This window comes from Pristis pectinata, chromosome 18 (assembly GCF_009764475.1).
Source record: "Pristis pectinata isolate sPriPec2 chromosome 18, sPriPec2.1.pri, whole genome shotgun sequence".
NCBI lineage: Eukaryota > Metazoa > Chordata > Chondrichthyes > Rhinopristiformes > Pristidae > Pristis > Pristis pectinata.
In genome coordinates, this window is record NC_067422.1 from 25,499,751 (window position 1) to 25,520,013 (window position 20,263).

General features: G+C 38.3%; 1 protein-coding gene across 1 annotated transcript in view; it reads left to right on the top strand.

The window, feature by feature from the left end:
• Positions 1–20,263, top strand: part of fbxw10 (F-box and WD repeat domain containing 10) — a 42,858-nt gene that overhangs the window by 7,044 nt on the left and 15,551 nt on the right. The window contains exons 3-4 of the mRNA XM_052033334.1: positions 1,571–1,765; positions 9,573–9,700. Coding sequence (XP_051889294.1) covers positions 1,571–1,765; positions 9,573–9,700 — 323 coding nt within the window. The remainder of the gene's footprint in view (positions 1–1,570; positions 1,766–9,572; positions 9,701–20,263) is intronic.

A 20,263-nucleotide genomic window follows, 5' to 3' on the forward strand; every position in this document is an offset into this window, starting at 1 on the left:
GAGTCCCAATTTTTACGTCATTATCAACACTCCTGCTGTTGTGAAATTCTTCTTTATATCTCTTCTTCATTTAATAGAGAATAATTTTGCATTTACTAACATTTAAAATTATTTCAACAAGATCTTGCAGTATGTCTGCTTGATGTGTCTGCTACAGCTGAGAAGCTAGCAATGTGCAGAAGTTGTGAGATGCATCGGTGACACTTGGAGTAGTGGTAATTTTCCAAGGGTCTAGTGAGGCATTTGAATGCTAAGACTCAGCCTTGATGGAAATATTTGGATTGTAACTGGTGTGTCGAGGAGCAGGAATGAGACCAGTGCCATAGATGGGACATGATGTTGAATAACCTTATTCCTATTCACATAAACTTATTCACATGCATGAAATCATTGAACTTCTTGATGCACAGCATTCATGTCCTTAGGAATTGACAAAAGAATTTAGCTGCTATCTCCTGCTTTGCCAAAATTATCTTTCTGGAGAACTTCCTGGCTCCCTGTGTGAAGAGAACCCCTCTCTTTCCCTCCAACTAGGTCTCCAGAATCAGCTCAAAAAAGTGACAAGCCTTCTCTTGCCTGTGATCAGCCATGACTCCTAAAGCCTGTGGACTGACTTCCTCCACCAGATGAGCCACAATGCAGCTCCCCTTTAAGAGGTGCAGGGATGCCTTCAATTTGGGCTTGTTAGCTTCAACTGGTGTTACCCAATCAGAAAATGGAGGCCTTGGGATCTGTGTTAAGGCCCATAACAGCAGAGTTAGTGGTGGCTGGTCACTGAAGTCATGTTAATGAAGTTGCAGCAGGGGTTACGTTTACAGTCTGTGCTGGACTGATTGGTATGGGTTAATCACAGATTTCAATCCATGTACACATTCTGCATTGCCAACCAATCTGACTTCTGAGGAGACCAATCTGACACTCTAGCTTAATTTTGGGAGCACAGTCCTAATTTTGAGAAGGCAACTTGAAGAGTAAGGCGTTGCATTAATAACATCTGTTTCTGGATATTTTTGTGCAGCTTTACAGTTGGTACTGGATTTCTAATGCTGTGCTTGCAGACAAACTAAGGCCTGGAGCACATTTTTGCAGCTAAGCTAGCATCAAAAATACTGATCTAAATAATTGTAATATTTATATGATTGTGAAATCAATCAAAGGGCATATTGGGTACATTTATGTTTCTAGCTGATGATCGAGTTTACAGTTTTTTACTTCAGTAATTAAGTGTGGTTATGTTTAAGTATCATGTTGGTGTGATTCTTGGACTGTGTCTGATGCAGTAGATTTACTAATATGTGACTAAACCTTAAGGTTGTACCAAATCATAATTAATGCCGTCTTTCCTGTGGTGCTAAATTGGAATGGAAGATGTTCATTGTTTGCTCCAAATGTTTGCTTACATTGAATTGTTGCCAATATTTACTAAATATGTCAAAGCTTCTAATAAATCTGCAATGATTTTAGAATAACCAGTGTTTTATAGTTATCTAGAGGATGAAATCCTACTGTCATTAGGAGCTGGTTTTGCACCAACAATTCAAATGTCTTTTTTTCTTTGTTGCATCTTTAGATCATAGCCAACTGGCAAAGAGTGGACTGGTGATAAAGAAGAAGCATTCACTGAATGTACTACAGGATGTTCCCGCTAACATTGAATCCCCAACTCCAATTTTTGTAACCTCTTCTTTCCAGGCAACATCAGGGATCAGTAATTATAAGGACTTCCTCCGCTGCCTTCCTATTCACCTGGCAAAGTACATACTTGGTGAGCACCGATATATTTTTCAGATAAAGGCAGAATTGCATTTGCTCTACTGGGTTTGGGAAAACCTGTATGCAGGATGAAACAAAAATAATCTTTGTACTATTAACTTTTGACTGTGGAAGTGCAACATTTTTAAGGTAAAGTCCATTGCAAAACAATACCAGCGTTGGATTGTGCTTATAATGCTTACACTTACAGGCTTGTTCTGCAAATTATCTGTCTAATTTGCTTCAAATAATCTGCATAATTTGCTTCAAATAACTTTGCCTTTATAATGAGTTTAGATCAAAAAGCCAAATTTTTTTCTGACATACACTCATGTCCAGCAAAATTATGGGACACATTTTCATAAGGGAATTCAGGTGAACCCAGGAATCAGTTATTTCTTATTCATGTATATTCCTTATTCTGGGTTATGAATCAAAATCAAAATCAGAGTTTTCCTCTTTGGTCCATACATAAAACAAGTGTTCATTGTTATTGAGTTTTGGAGCCTGTAAATAAGCCTTTACTGGCATGTCCAGCCTGATTCACACATTTTAAATACAATGTACCTTGGTGCAGTGACAATAATAAACCAATACCAATACATAAGTTGAAGCAGAATGGACAATTTGGCCCCTTATGGCTGCTCTGTCATTCAGTATGTCACGGCTGAAATCTTTTATCATTTTTTCATCTTCTACTCATTTTCCAGCACTTGACCTGTAACTTTCTCTGCCTCTGCAATTTGAGCACTCATCTGGATGCTTCTTAAATGTCGTAAGTGTCTCTGTCTTCACCATCCTCACTAGCAGTGCATTCCAGATTCCAACCAATCTCTGGGTGAATACATTCTTTGTCAGATCCCCTCCAAACCACCTCTCCCTTACCTTAAATCATGTCCTCTGGTTTTCTTCTATGGGGAAAAGTTTCTTGCTATCTACTCTATTTATGCCCCTCATAATTGTGAATACCCCAATCAAGTGCTGCCCTCAGCCTTCTCCATTAAAAAGAAACTTAGCTTATCCAATCTCTCATCATAGCCGAACCACTTCATACCAGGCAACATCTTGGTGAATCTGATGCAGGGTTTTGACCTGAAACATTGACAATTCCTTCTCTCCCCACAGATGCTGCTTGACCCACTGAGCAGATTGCTTGTGGCTCCAGATTCTAGCACTTGTAATCTCTTTGTCTCCTGGTGAATCTCCTCTGCACCCTTTCCAATGGAATCACTTTTTTCCTATGGTGTGGTATCCAGAACCATACACGGTATTTCAAATGAGACCTAACCAATGTTTTATCAAGTTGTATGGTAGCCTCCCTGCTCCTATGTTCTATGCCATGGCTAATGAAGTCAAGTATCTTGTGTGCCTCCTTAACTATCTTATCTACCTGTGGTGCCGGAGATAATTTCTGGGAAAACAGAGACGACCTAATAACCAGCTGACAAGACTGAGGTATTTTGTGGAAACAATTAAGTGGAGTCAGAAGTTGAGACGGAAGGTTCTTTTTTAAAATTCCCCTTCCTCTCCATGATCTAGAGCAACTCCTGAGTCGTGCCTTAGCACAGCTTGTCCTAATGGGAAGTTTTCTCTGCAGAGGCTGCATAACATGACTAAGTGGTCTCCTGTGCCCTACTTGAATAAAGAGATAAGGCTGAGTAATGTCACTGAACATTGTCATGTCAGTCACTTGTGGAATGAAGGAAATTATGTTATCAATGTGGGTGGAAAATGGTCACATGGTCTTCAATGCATGACAAAGATGTCTGCACTGCTCAGGATTTGCTGGACAAGTTGACTGTTGAATCCTACTAGGAGTTTCGCAGGAACATCAAAGGGCTGTTTTATTTGTATCTTTGCCAGCAAGCAGCGGATCAGATGACTTGGCCCAGCATGAACCCTTAATGCCACTGCATTCTGTCAGGGAAGTGACACTGTACTTTTTCCAGAAGTAACACCTTCACAGTTTTCCTGTGGTTGGAGGTCCAGCTGGACAACTGTAAAGGCTGTTAATGAGGAAAGCATTCTTAGGGCAGTTAACAATGGGAAAAGAAGAAAGGGAGCCAATATTGAGCCATAGACTAGTTCCACTTGACAGTTATAAGATAGAGACACAGTGAAAATGGATCAGTCTTTGTAATTCCTTTCCAGCCCCAATTTAGCTAACTGAAATGTTAAATTGCAGTTGGCAAGGATATCCACTCCAGGTTAGGGTAGTGGGGGTGATATGTGTCCTCTTCAAATACACAGCTCAGGCTCCATACAGCAATAAATCCCAATCTTATTTTTTATCTTGGAGACACAAGAGACTGCAGATGCTGAAACCTGGAGCAACAAACAACATGCTGGAGAAACTCAGTGGGTCGAACAGCAACTGTGGGGGAAAGGAATTGTCAATGTTTCGGGTTGAAACCCTGCATCTAGACTAGGATCTATTTTATCTGAATAGCTGAACAATAGAAATATCGAGACAGAAGCAACTCAGTGTGGTAACTTTTTAAATTGGATCTTAGTCTTTTTGCAACAGAAGGCACCCAACTCGGGGTCCTACAGGTAATCCAAACCTACCCATAAGGATGATTTTCCTTCTGGAGATCTCATCTGGACCTACCTTGTACTGAAGTACTATTCCTACTGATTTCCATCACTTAATTTCCTCTTCCTTTCTGCTGGCTGGGCTGTCTTTCCTGCTGAGTGGAGAGACAGAGTGGTGTAGGCTGAGGCCATGATGCAATAGGAAGATGATGATGGTGTTAAGTGAAACTACAGGTGTCATCTGTGGCAATGTTTTTGCAATTTCAAAGAATTGTACATGATACTAATCTGAGCAATGGGATTCTTAATATTAAGTTGTCTTTGTGAAGAAGAAAGCTTACTGAGTTAACATTCCTCTGATATACAACCACAGCAACATCATTATGCACTATTTGCATTTTTTCTGACCACACCAAGAATGAAAGTTCTCAATTGCAGAGAAAGAGTGACTAACATATCTGTTTCTCAATTTACATCTGTCACTTCTACCTTAAAAAAGCACCCCAACTTCAAGTACAATGAAGAGTAAATGAAAAGCATTGCTTCGTTTTCATATTTCTGTAACTATTTACAGATCCCACCCCACATTGTCAATTATAAACATGTAAGTAAGCCAGCAACTGCAACTGGAAGCACATTAAAAAGCAGCTGTGTTTAAAAGCCTAGATTTGGGGAAAAAAACAGATAACTTGGCACTTCGTTTAAATCATTTGTGCCAGTTCTTCTGAAGAGTCTTGGACTTAAAATGTTAATTCATAATCTCTTTCCAAAGATGCTACCTGACCTGCTGAGTGTTTCTAGCATTTTCTGTTTTTAATTCAGATTTCCAACATCTGCAGTTTTTTTTCAGTGCCACCTTTATTCGTTACAATGTCTGTGGCCATTTACTCAAATTGTTTTCACAGAAAGAAGCTCATGACTTTGATTGACTAGCCAAATCAAAGTAAAGTAGCAGATGGCGAAAGCATTGCCAGCGTTCCAAATGGCAGATTACAGAGAGATTCTCACTGTTTTTATTACTTGATGCTGTCAAGTTAAATATGCAAATCAGACAGTAAGCAAAAAGCAGAAACTAACTGAAAAAGAACTATGTGAGAAGAAAACTGATTCAGATGCAACTAGATGGATTTGGCTTTTTCTGCATCTCTCTTGTACCCAAATGAGTGTTGTTTTTTTGCACATTCTTCTCTGCATCTCTAATTACTGCTTCTGCAGGTATGGCAGTGTACACTTGCTTGTTTTTCTATTCAGTTATAATAAAACTATCCAATTCTTTGGAAGTCCCAAAGGTTTGGCAACTGGCTCACTTGGGCCCCTGTTTCGTGCTCTCTTTGAACTTCCCAGATAATTTATTATACCACTGTACAGTGTAACATCTGAAAAAAAATAAATTAATATAATTGGAGTAACATCCAAAAGTCCACAAAATCTGCCAGGCTGACACTCAAGTCCTGAGCACGCTAGATTAATGGAAATTTACTGTATATGGTGTGACCATTTGGTCTCTAATTATTTAAGAGCCATCTTACACAGTTGACACTGGTAATCCTTTCCCAGCCAACTGAGTAATTTCTGGTCTCAGTTTGTGTGAATGACTTGACTGCAGTCATGGGTAGATAGAGCCTTGAATTTCACTGCACCAGGTGATAACCAGCTACTGCTGAAAATGCATGTGTGAAGAAATATCTCCCCACATCCTCAGTTCAGGCTGAAGAAATTCTAGTTTAGTGAGATACCAGGTGCCCTTGATGTCCACGATACTGTACCGGACAGAAGTCAGTACAGAGTAGTGGAGGCAAGGTTAGGCACAAAACCCTTTGTATTCTAAAATGATAAACACATATATACCTAAAATAATGAATCAACATATCATTGACACGTAATTAGTTTTTTAACATTGATTTGTAACCATGGACATCTCAGTTCCTTTCCTTGGTGTATGTAAGCATAAAACATAAGCTAAATTGGTTTCATTTCCAAATTTACGTCATGAGTAAATATCTCATTACCTCTGTGTACCAATTTTAAACAAGCTGCTAATCATAAAATCATTCCACATGTGAAAAACAAAAGCATTTTTCTAAAGCATTATACAGTTTCACAGGTGGAAAGCTTTTGTTAACTATCGCTCACTTCAAATTGTGGAGTGCCTTAATTAAACTAGGGAAATGAAATTCTCTGAGGATTCTTTGTGTGATACAATGTTAATTGTGATATGTTGGAATAATGTAAGGTACCAACTCATTTTCTCCTTCCACAGATACCACCTGCTGAATGCTTTGGACATTTTTGGGAATTAAGGGATGGGGGGGTACTGAAAAGTAGCATTGAGGTGAAAGATCAGGCATGATATCATTTACTGGCAGAGCACAAGGAGCTGAATTGCTTACTCCTGTTGTTTGTCTCTTACACTAGTTCTTATTTTTGTTTGATAAGGTACCATCTACTTGGTGAAGCATTACATATGACCTGAAGGTCACATGTGACTTATTTCTGTCCAACCTGTGCTCATCATCATTTGTACATACTGGCAGAGTCAACCTGGTCCCAGAAACCAACCTCTGACCTGCAAAGCTCTGTGATGTGTAGCAGACTTGAGTGTCAGCCTGGAAGATTTTGTGGACTTTTGGATGTTACTCCAATTATATTAATTTATTTTTTTTCAGATGTTACACTGTACAGTGGTATAATAAATTATCTGGGAAGTTCAAAGAGAGCACGAAACAGGGGCCCAAGTGAGCCAGTTGCCAAACCTTTGGGACTTCCAAATAATTGGATAGTTTTATTATAACCGAATAGTTATAATAGTAATAGCCCAGGCTCACCACTTCATCAGAACTTTCAAAAGATTTTGAATTTCAGGTTAAGACCCTTGGCATTCGCCAACATTGGAAAGTATCCAAAAGCTATTAAAGTTAACCTCACTGTTTAAAAAAAATATATATACTAAAGTTCAGGTTAAAACACTAAAACATTAAATATATTTAACAACCAAGTACATTGAAATTAAACTCAGTTAATAAACAAAAGGAAAATTATGTTAAACTTGCCCCTCTCCCTCAGGGCCATTCCTCTCAATTGAAGTAAATGAAGAGGTAACACCAGGGAGGTGCAGGAGGTTGGCACCCCAGTGCTGTCACAATGACAGCATTGAGCATCTCTCAGGCAGTTCACGTGAATGACCCTGAGAAGTGATTTGAATGGCCATTCTCCCTCTCCTCACAAAAAAAAAGTATGACATTGTTTACACTGCATAACAGAACTCAGTGGTCAAATTTTGGCTCAAGTTAGAATAGAATCACAGAATCTTTACAACACAGGAGGGTGCTATTTAGTCTATTGAGTCCATGCCAATTTCTTGTAGAGTAGTCCTGTTCATTACATTTCTCTGCTCTTTCCTATTGTTTTGTAAGGCACTTTCCTTCAAGGGCTACGTTTTTCTCTTTTGAAAGCCTGCAATGACTGTTTGCAGACTTAAAGGCATCGAGTTCTAGATCATCAAAAAAGTATTTCCTCACCTCATCCCCTTGCAGATTTTCCCCTTTAAACCTGTGTTTCTGTTTCTTGAACCACTTGCTCTCTACTCAAGAGAGAACATGAGCAAAGAAATATAAAAACTGAAATGAAGGCTATTGGGGAGAGAGAACACAATTGAAGGAATGTAAAAGCAGTGAAATGCAGAACTGCAGGAAATGCCCAGCAGGTTAGGCCATGGAAATGGAAAAGAAATTGAGCCAAATTGAAGATGGATGGTGGCCTGAATAACCTAACTGTACTTTGTTCTTGTAGAGCTGAAATAAAATCAAGAAGTCCAGAGTAGTGGAGAGAAGCTTTATTGCACAGTACTGATTAATCAGGAGAACAGCCCAGTGAGTCTCAGGGACTGTTCTGCCCAAGCACAGTTTGCTCCTGTTTATATACTTTTAATATACATACAGGATCAAGCAAAACAGATATCTTTTGCTTATTTAATCATTTCCCCAGGTCTTTGCACCAGAGCTGCTCTTCTTCCTTGATCATACCAATTGGTCCTGCCCTTGTCTCATCCTAACTTTGGTATTATAAGGTTAGTGTTAATCAGATTAATTTTACAATACTTCATCAAATATTCCACAATGGTTTTCAGAGATATTCCAGACTTAATTAACAGAGGTTCTTGCAAGCCTCCCTTTCTTCCCCAGCACAATATGCTCCAAGGTACAGCTATACCCAAGGACAAATAGCAATCGCTTCTGTTTCCATCCTTAACCCTTGGATCTAACTGTTAGTTTTGCCAATTCCTACTTTTTTATTCTCTCCTACAGTTCTTAACAAGCCTGCCTTAACAACTATTGACTTTGCTTTTCAACAATTATTGTGACATTCCACAAAATACTTCTTGAAAATAGAATATTTTGAGAATGTCTTAGACCCTTTTCATGTGTCTTACCTCATCCTGTTCATGATCTGTTAACATCAGGCAACATATTCCATATTTGGCCCAACGTTCTGAAACTTAGCATTCTTCCATTTGATTTATGATGGGTTTATTTACTGTTTATATTATGCATGCAGAATTTCTTTAAGGCAGAGAAAGAAACTTATATCCTGTAGTTTTTACTGTCTTTTATGAATAATAGAGCTGTTTCTTTCCCAGACTAAGGAGTTATGTATGAATCTCTTATCTTGCTAATAGCTTAAAAGACTGAAGCCTCACAATTCTGAATTTTTAATACAAACTATACCAGCTTTTTATCCATTATTCCCTCATCTTCCATTTTAATTTCAGACTTTTCTAGCAGAATATATGTTCCTCTGCATTATTTTCCAAGCAAACCAATGAAATCCTACTACAGTAGCAAACCCTACTACAATGTGGTTACAGGTAATGGTCAAATTATGTCTTCAATTTATTAACTCAAAGATCACCACATTGCAGGATATTAGACGTTATCAGCAAAACAATTGAAAGTGGTTTTGTTTACAATAGTTTGCAACAAACTGGTTACTTGAAATCATTCCTCACCTATGAATCATCAGTCAATATAGATAAATAGATTCAAAGAATTGAATTTGAAATGAAAACAGAAGAATAGTGATTGAGGCATATGTGTGTCCAAATATAACTATTATTTACACATTTCAGTTTAATTTCCACTAAAATTCATAGTAATGAAATTTCTTACACTGAGAATTTTCTCGGCTACACAAATCCCATTTCATGGTTTACCACCCACAGGAGTTTCAGGTTCATCAATTTCTTCATTCTCTATCAATATTCTTAATAAATTATTTGTTTTTATTAGGTTTTCTAGATGATGCATCTCTCCAAAATTGCATGCTCGTGTCACAACACTGGCAATATTTGGCAAAGGAGGTGACTAGAGATATGTTGGCCCTCCGCTGCATTTTTGATGAAGTCTTAAAGTTGCAGGTATTAATTACAAAATTCTCTTACGTATGTTTAATTACATTTAACATTATAATTCCAACCACCTATCCCTGTTGTTCCCAACATAATACATTTTGTTAAGAAAATTCCAATTTGCATATCACACACAGTAAAATGGGAATCCATGTGTTAATGAAAAGCTCCAAGAAGGATTAAAATAACCACATTTCCCTTATTTGTTTTGAGGTGTCTTGAGATTGTTCACATGTTTGCAGACCAGTCTCTACAGTGCTCCCAACAAGATCTTGAACATTTCTCAGATTTTTGAAAAAATGTACAAGAATTTTGTGAGCTGTATGTTTTATTCTGCTGGTGATAAAGAATAATTATCGATTTCATCTTGCATTGCTTGATTATGAAACTCTTGTAAGATATTGCCAACCAATTGATAAAGGATTTCAATGAATTAAAAAAAATGCTTTGGTGTATTAAATTTTAAAATACAATACTCAGATCAGTCCATATCAAGGTTGTAAAATTTCACCTAAAGTAGGCTGACATATTGACAACAATTAGCTCCACTCCACTCCTGTCTACAAGCTGTAAATTGCAAAACTGTTCCTGGATAATCATAAAAGACACTGGTCTATAAACTGAGTTGCAACGTCTTGTGCATTATGTGATTCAATTTGAATTAAAAAAAACAAATAAAAAAATCAATCAAAGATCAATAGTAAAGGAAAATTGTGGAGTTATTCAGCCTTTCATGAATTCTACTATTTTCCTTCTCATTCCTCTATGCATCTGATGCACTAACACACAGAGGTGCCTCACTATGTGCATTTGTATCCAGTGTTATGGATGGATGCCTGTTTCCTGATGTTGATCCATATATGTATGGCTCCTTTACAGCATTAACCAGTTGTGCAGAAGTGGACCATCACAGTGCTGGTGATGTTTAATCCATCATGACTTAAATGTTACCTGAAAACTTAGATCAATTGCCTTGGAATCTGATGCCGGGAATCTCCTCAGATAGGCCCTCCTTAACTATACTGCTTGCACAACAGATTTCCCTTTAACCTCTCAGGTGCAATGTTTCCCTTGCTTGTAACCCTCTCTCTTAATGAATTTTATCTCAGGTTCACCCCACTGACCTCCAGCCCAAACCCCATCTGTTGTCCTTTGTATCTCCACTACCAATCACCAGGCTAACTGATCCCCAGACATTGCCCTTCCCTTGATTCTAAGCTGGACACTCTCCCAGCTGGAATATATCCTGTAGTGCACAGTGTCTTGGGCCTCAAGCACTGCAGAATTTTTAACTGGCAGAACATTGAACTGGCTTACACTCATTGCCTGTTTAATGCACCTTTTCTGGTGCAGTACAATATCTAGGCCACAAAATTTACAAGCAGCAAAAATAGAATTGCCTTGCAATTTGCTTTATCCATTTTGCAAAATGCAGTGGAGAAAGGGACAGCCTTAGTGAATCTGTGGCCCGACCTTCAATGGAGCCATTCATTTCATAAAAAGAATAAACTTTCCAATGTGCGCATCCATTCATGAAGTAGCCAATCACTAAAACCCAAAGAAGGAGCGATGGGTACAATGCAATGTGTCTCTCAAAATTGCATGTTGCATATGCGCAGTAGGCTGGGACCAGTTGCATTGGGTTTTTATCCTGTCTCCTCTGGACTGAAAACCTGCTTTTGGCCAATACAAACTTTCCCATTTATTGGAGAATATCTGAAGCCAAACATTGCTGATGCAGACAGGAATAAAAGAGACTGCAGTTGCTAGAAATCTGAAGCAATACAGAAAATACTGAAAATACTCAACAGGTCAGGCGATATCTGTGGAGACAGAAAGGGTATACATTTCAGTTCAATGACCTTTGATCAGTTCATCAGATGAATGATGATTATCAACCTGAAACATCAACTCTGCTTCTCTGTCTGCAGATATTACCTGATTTGCTGAATTTTTTCAGCACTTTTTTTTTCTAATGTATGCAGCAGTTAGGTTAGGTTGTGTTTAATGTTGAAAACTTTGCAGATTGCAAATTGTGGTATCTCTATCATACTCAGTTGGCAATGTAAATAGGCCAGCTTCAGTGAAGGTAAGTAATACAACAAAAAAATTGAGACAGAGTATGCCCCTTTGGAATTATGGTGCAAAAGTAGGAAATTTAAACAGGAATCAATATATAACCTGAACAAGACCACCATTTCATAGTCTTGGGGCATAATGAGTCCTGATGCACTGGTTCAGTCAACTTGATAACAGAATATTAAATTTATTGTGCTTTGGAAGTAAATTTGATAGAGGGAAGCAGGCTAATGGAGTACACCATTGTTTATTCTGGCATCCAGGTTTGATTCCAACAGAGATGTGATAGAGTCATAGAGCTGGACAGTGCAGAAACAGGCCCTTTGGCCCACAACATCCATGCTGTCCTTTTTGCCCATCTACACTAGTCTCATTTACCTGTACTAGGTCCACATCCTTCTATACCTTTCCCATTTGAAGTACCTCTCTAAATATCTCTTAGATGCAGTGATTCTATCTGACTCCACCACTTCCTCTGGCAGCATGTTCCAGATATCAACCACTCTATGTTTAAAAATAAAACTTTCCCCTCAAACCCCTTCCTCTCACCTTAAATCCATGCTGCCTTGTTTTCGATATTCCTACCATGGGAAAAAGATTCTGACCATATACCTTATCTATACCTCTTATGATCCTATATACCTCTATCAGGTCACTCCTCAGCCTTCTTCAGTCCAGGGAAAACAAAAGCGGTCTATCCAATCTCTCCCCATAACTAAAGTCCTGCAATCCAGGCAGCATCCTGGAGAACCTCCACTGCACTCTCTAGCACAACCACTTCTTCCTATAGTGTGGTGACCAGAACTGCACACAAAACTCCAAGTGTGGTCTAACCAGTGTTTTGTAAAGCTGCAACACAATGTCCAAACTTCTATATTCCATGTCCTGACCTATTAATGTAAGCATGCCTTCTTCACCATCTAATCTACTGTGTTGCCACTTTCAGGGAGCTATGGACTTGAACCCCAAGGTCTCACTATTCATCATCATTTTTTAGTGACTTACTGTTTACTGTATATGTCCCACTCCATTCGACTTCCCAAAATACATCACCTTGCACTTGTCAGGATTAAATTCCATCTGCCAATGCTCTGCCCAGCTTTCCATCTGATCTATATCATGCTGTAGCCTTAGACAACCTTCCTTGCTATCCACAATACCACCATACACAAACTTAGATTTCCTCTTACTGCCTTATATGATATAGGTTTGGGCAAATTCATTCTGTAGGTCCTCAGCACAAACTTGCATGATTAGTGCACATGTCAGAAATGAGAAGAAAAGGAGCTAAGTGCTCTCTTAGGCCCTATCTGCTATTCAATATCACTGCCCAAATTCTGCATGAAATCTCATGTTCAAGTATCCTGCAAATTCACATTGACTAATTCTTCAAAGCCCTCATGGGATGAGAATGTGAAAGACTTGCAGCTCTCTGAATCTGGAGATTATTCTGCACCTGAGTCCTAAATGGCAGACCCCTTATCCTGAATTCATGACACTGCGACTATCCTGCTTCATCCTCATCCCTGCTTCCCTACTTCCTCCCACCATCCCAGTTCTACACCATCCAGCCAGGAGAAACAGCCTCTCGGTATTGATTCTGCTAAGTCCTCTAAATATACTTTACACTTCAATAAATTACCTTCTCATTTTTCCAAATGCATGAGAATATTGGCCCAACCAAACATCCTATTCCCTTATGAATTGGATAAGTAGTGTGCATCACTTTGTAATACAAAGTTTGGCAACTTTTAAATTCTATTCTTTCCTTGATTATAACACATTTGACCTGATACCAGCATTAGGTACTAAAAGAGGAAGCACACTCCATTCCATGGATAGCCTTCAATTTGACGTATTGATGTTAATTAATATGTATGTAGCTATTTTGGGGCCTATTTAAAAAAACGCAGAAGTTTTTACCTCCATTTCCATACTGGCCTGTAACGATAGTTATTTTCTTGTAGTTATTTCGAAGAACGAGACAGAAAATTAGATTGGGATTATGATTTTTAAGGAAGAGTTAGGGTAGTAGAGGATGGAGCAAACAGCCCTTTGCTGGTCCTTGGCATTCTGTTGATGATTTGCACAGATTCCCTTGGAAGACAAAACCCCTTTGTAAGGGATGTTCCAGCTCCCAATATTCCTTGGAAATTTCATATATCCGGTTGTTAGAGACTGGATCTTTTTACTTAATTTAGCAGAACTTCTCAGAATGCACTGACAATACCATTTACAATTTTTTTTCGAGATAGCTTTGAAAATCATATCCTTCATGATAAACTTTTGTTTTGATATAATTGTCTCTACCATAAAAAATAATGAAAGGAATTAGGTAACATCACAAAAAAGAAAACAGTGGAAGGTATAAAGAAAAAAATGAAACAGAAAGCGAAAGGTAAAGGAGGACAGAAAATCAGAAAGAGGAAAGGAAATAAACAGGAAACAGACCTAGAAATATGCATCAGGAAACTTGAGAATAAAGAAGTACACCTAAAAAGGAGAAGCCGAAGAGGACTTCAGACAAACAGAGGACCGCAGGTATTTATTTATAAGAGCTGGTTGTAAGAATATTAATTATCCTATCATATCTATACAAAGATGAGGATTGTATTTTCCATTTGGCAGTGTTGAAGATATTTTCACATGTAACTTTATTAAATAATCATCGAGCTGTTGAAATCCAATACAGCAGGCTATTTGATGCAGGCTACGTGTCTAGGCTGCTTTTTAGAGAACCACCCAGCTGAGATCCACCTTCTGGCACTAACTCCAAAGCTCAGCGGATCACTGCTCTTCAAGTACACATCCAATTTTTTTAAAACTGTGATGAGGGAGTCTCTTTCCATCACTCTTTTATGCACCAAGTTCCAAGCCCCAGCTACCCCCTTTGAGAACATTTTCCACATCTCCCTTCTAATCCTTGTACATTTACTTTAAATCTATATCCTGTGGTTTTTGACCCCTGTAAGAGAAAATGTTCCTTCCTTTATGTTCTCCCCGTGACTGTGCGGGTTTCCTCCGGGTGCTCTGGTTTCCTCCCACATTCCAAAAAAGATGTATGGGTTAGGAAGTTGTGGGCATGTTATGTTGGTGCCGGAAGCGTGGTGACACTTGTGGGCTGCCCCTAGAACATTCTACACAAAGATGCATTTCACTGTGTGTTTCAAAGTACATGTGACTAATAAAGATCTTAATTGTATCTTACCTGTAATGTGGTGACCAGAATTGAAAGTAGTACTCAAGCTGTAGTCCAGGAAATATATTGTGCAGTTTTTGCATAATCTCTCTGCTCTTATGTTCTTACATTCCTCAATTTATGAAGGAAATCATCCCTTGCAGCTTTTAATCACCTACTGATCTATCTTGATACGTTTAAGAATTTGTGAGATATGCTCAGAAGCCCCTCTTGTTCCTCCACACCTCTCACTATTCTCCCACTTACTGTGTATTCTATTGTCTTGTTGCATTTCCCTTAATGCATTAATTCATATTTCTCCAGATTGAATTTCATTTGCTGCTTTGTGGACTAACTGACCAGACCATCTATATCCTCCTATAGTCTGCTTTCATCTTCATTTTTGAAATTAGCCTTGTGGTTGACAAAATCCTAAAATGGATCAGGGCCAGTTATTTTCATGCATTTAATTCTGTAACTAATTTGGATTCAATCCTTTTCACCATGGCAGTCTGGCAATACTTTAAGTGATAAGAGGCATGTAGAAAGCTGAATTTGTTCTTCCACAGGTACAAACTGTACTTAAGTGCTCAATAGAATCTGAATTGTTTGTCGTGGAACCCATAAAGTGCTTAGAACTGATTTATGTTTCTGTGAAGTACACTTAGATTTCAAGGCTACCTGTCTGAATTGAGTCAGGTTACTGATGTCATCACACATTGAGCGGAGATGGGAGCAAATTGTATAAAACAGCTGAATGATATTCAAGGTCTGAATCAGAAAGTTCAAAGTCCTATGAAAGTGTGCATACATGAGTAGAACACTTAAGGGCATAAACTTTATCTGTACACCTTTGCTACAGTGCAAGTACTTTTACTTTTAGTTTAGATGTTTATGCTTTGTGCACAGTGCAAATTGAAAACACTGGTATAATAAGCACTCAAATTAGAACTGAACACATCACTTAATAAGCAGCACAGGTACATTGATAATTGTAAATCTGCTAAATGGAAAATCCAACTTAATTGTAGCTCAGAAATAAAGCTTCAGGCTGGGTAATTTGCTTTTATTTTCTGGAGTTCATCCTTAATTAATTTTGATAAAATTTGAAAAAAATTGAAAAAATATCCAGTTGCAAAAGATGTAGATAAACAGATCATAGATAAGTAACTTATGATTTCTGTGACTAATGCTGACCCACTCTTACTGGATATTTTTTCAGTTAATCAGATAAATCCAGAAGCAATTGCTTTTGAAGCAGATATTTTTTATTTCTGCAACCTGATTAATGAGATTTAGTCTATTTTTGAGATTGGAGGATCAATCCAAAGAGAAGTGATTTCCCCATCCTTGAAAAGATAAGTTTCCAGTACAAGTTTCCAGTACAAGTTTCCAGTACAAGTTTCCAGTACAAGATTTCACAATCAATAAAATGACAGTAAATTATACCAGAAAGTAACACAATTCCCTGTAGCTCAAATATTTCAATTAAAATGTAGAATCTGCACAAATATTATTTTTACAAATTAGATGATAATAGTTGTATTTTTTATGATAGAGATATGGAGCTGTTTTGGAAAGTTTCATTATGACTTGCTAATCATACATATGTCAGTTCTATGTGCAATAATAGTTTAATCGTAGTTTTTTTTACACCACAGAAGATTATTGTAGATAATTCTATTCTTGAATTGTGCATTATGTTAATATATTTTTATTCTGTGAATTTTCATGATAATTTTGTACTTTAGTTTTAGTCTATTGTTTTTAAATCATGATAATTCTTTTCAAATGATCTGCTTCTTGAATGACTTAATTTCATAAGCCCAAATAAAGCCAGCCACCAATCCAAGCTATCAAGGTGATTTCAAGGGGGTATTATCATTAAATATGAAAAATGAAGATAATATACAAAAATAAAAATTAGGATCATTAATTGTCTATTTTAATATTGCATTGGAGCTTAGTGGAGAACTGAAGTTGATGAACTGTGGATGAAAACTACTTCACTGATATGCTGGCACATTGTGGTGTGATGTAAGATTTTGTTCATTGTCACATTCGAGTTTCTTGCTTTGGCCACACTGACTGTAGAGAACACTGCTTGAGAAGTGAATATGAAAATATTAGAGGGTACATTACTCTGAGCTTGTACTCTGAGTTCCTGGTCTTTGGTTGCAATATCACCATGGACTGTATCATGGAGTGAGGAAAAATGAAACATAAAATAAAGTTTAATGTGCAAATTAGCAATGAAAGAAATGCTTAGTTTGCCATATATCTGAAAAGATGAAAGCAAGTTCAGTGATTAAGGAAGAGCAAGCTTTTTATCTAAAATGTCAGCTTTTTTTTGCAGCTGCTGTTAATAAGATATATTCCTCACTCTATATTTGCTTACAGGAAATAGTACCTCAGAATATAAGTGCTGTATATGCAAGATTTGTTACATTCCAGTACCAAGAGTAGATGAAAAAGGATTCACTATGCAACGGAGAATTTTGATAAAAGGTATGCATAAAAACAGAGTACCAACTCTGTGTATTTATATTGTAAATATATAACATTCTGAGTGGTTTGTAGGGTGGACATTGAGAGGACGTTTCCCTTTTGTGGGAGAATCTGGAGCCAGGGGGCAAAGCTTCCGAATAAAGGGTCCCCATTTTTTAGATGGATTTGAAACTAAATTTTTATTCTGAGGGAAAAATCTTTGGAATTTTGTGCTTCAGGGAATTCTGGAGACTGTCATAGACTATATACAAGGTTTGAATAAATGGATCTTTAGATTATAGGTTTAATCAAGAGTAACTCTTGATTACCAGGAGATTTAGGGCCAAGATCAGATCAGCATGAATCTTACAGAATGGTAGAGCAAGTTCAAGGATCGGAGTGTCCATCTCCTGCTCCTACTTGTTAATCTGGTCGCTGACCTTTCCTTACAGTCACGTTGTCAGAGAGAGTTAATGGGCGTTGAATAGGGAGGGAGGCTGATTGTACAGTGGTTTCCTCCTTCTCTTGGAAGGAAAGGAAAGTCACTACAACTGAAGTGTACAGGTTAAGAAAATAAAAGCTATTACAATTCTATCTTCAAGCTGAATGTTACGGGAGAGTGCATAGTCCTCCACCACTACAGGTTTTGCAGGTGACATCACAGGTATCAGTACACCCCAAACCTTATCCCTGTCTGGGGTTGGGGTGGGGGGTGGTGGTTAAGAGGGGGGCTGGGAGCAGAAGTGTGGGAAATAGAACAGACATGGCTGAGAGCCCTCTCAACTATGGGAGGGCAAGCTGTAATTTTTGAAAAAAAGACAGAGGTACAGAGAGATTTGATATACTTTGTGAAAGTAAGCCAGTTGGGGTGAGGAAACTGGAAACTGAAAGGGTGGGAAGTATCAAGGATGTAGGTTGAAGAGCCTGGACAAGGAAAGAAAGAATAGTGTCAATGTAGGATAAGAGCAGGGCAAAATGATGGATCAACCAGGACAATTCAACTTGTGAACCTGAAAAGGAGGGAGAAGCAGACTGTGTGTGACTGGGACACTATAAGGTTGAAAGCTGGTCAGGGATTACCTGGAAAACAATGAGTTGTGATGGGATCATGGTCCTGAGGGAGGCACAAGGTGGTGTCACAGAGCTAGTGCTCAGCCTCTGCAAGATGATTGTGCATTTCTCCACAGATATTGCTTGTCCTGTTGAGTATCTCCAACATTTTCTTCCTTTGTTGTATTTCCGCACTACTCGTAAAAGAAAGCAGCATCACTGTTCGCTGACAGGAAACATGCATTTCTGCAACTGACCACTGAGTGTCAGTGTGGAAGAGAGAAATATTTAATTACCTAACTGCAGGGATTTGTAAATCAAATATCCCTCCTGCATACTCAGTGCTTCTGCAGCCTAGTATCACATTAGTGAGACAGGATTAAAAGGGCTATATTAAGAGGACATAGACTAAGTTGATGTTTCTCTGCATTCATTTGACCAGGATGCCAGAGAGGAAATTAAACTCAGGAGGTAATAAATAAATCCAACTCACGTGGCCCATTAAAGATGTGTCAGTCTATATGCACTGGAGGAAGCTCACATCCCAGAAGACTCATCCCAAACTTTACAGCTCTCTTTGGATCATAACACTGCAGACTTCAAAAAGAAAATCATCAGTCCTTTTGCTGAGATTCTTAAGGAGGACTTTGCAAAGTTGGCAGGTCTGAGAGCAGCTTTGCCATGTTAGAATCTGGAGTCTAGATTGTTGCCAGACAGTCTATCTGGTTTCATTCCAATTAAGTTTCAACTTAACTGCTTGCTAGTCCATTTAAGATGGTAATTAAGAGACAATCTCATTGCTGTGGGCTTGGAGTCATATATTGGTCAGACCAGCTATGAGCAGATTTCATTTCCTGAAAGATTTGAAGAACCCAAAGGATTTTTATGACAATCCATTAGTTTCATGGTCAGCATTATTGAGTAATATCTTTCAAAATACCAAATTATTTAATTAACTGAATTTAAATTCCCCAGCCACTGCAGTGGGATTTGAATTTATGTCTCGGACTTGTTAGTCCAGGGTTCTTGATCACTTGACTAGTCAGCTAACTACTGCACTACCATTATTTGTGTCCTGGACTGCTGGAATAACCTGCCACACTTTGAATCCTAGTAGACAAAGCCATAATGGCAGCAATCTCAGACTGCATAGCAGGCCTCTGAGCTTCCACTGTAGTCGTTAAGTACTGGGTGGTTCATGTTTGTGTTACATTGGAAGCTAAGACATTGTGCATTAGATGCTGGGTTGGTTAACGTGCTAATGGAGTTTCCCACTCCTTCCATGTTGTAAAGGCTGGGCTACAAACTCTATGGAAACTCAATTCAAGGTTAGTATTGGATACATCCCAGCTCCCTACTATCAAACACTGGCTTCCTGACAGGCCTGTCAATGCACCAAGGATTTCATTGCAGACATCTCCCACTTAAGTGCTGATCCAAGTTCTCTGCAGTAGAATGCACATGCAACTTTGTCCTTTAGTGAGCTGATAAAAGTGGTGAACCTCACTCATGCTCAGAAGCCAGCACAGAGATCCTGCTTCTAAACTAACATAAATTGTAGATTTTGTCTGTATCTGAGCTGGTGGCTGTGCCTTTCTTCTCATTCTATTACCATTGCCTATCCTGTTCTTGGTATCTGAATGGGCAAAGAAGAATGAGATTAGATAGACGTGTACAAGATCATGACAGTACTAGATGGGATAAATAGAGGAGAGTTATTCTCATTATGGATTTAGGAGCAGGGGACAGAGATTTAAAATGAAGGGCAAATGATGCAA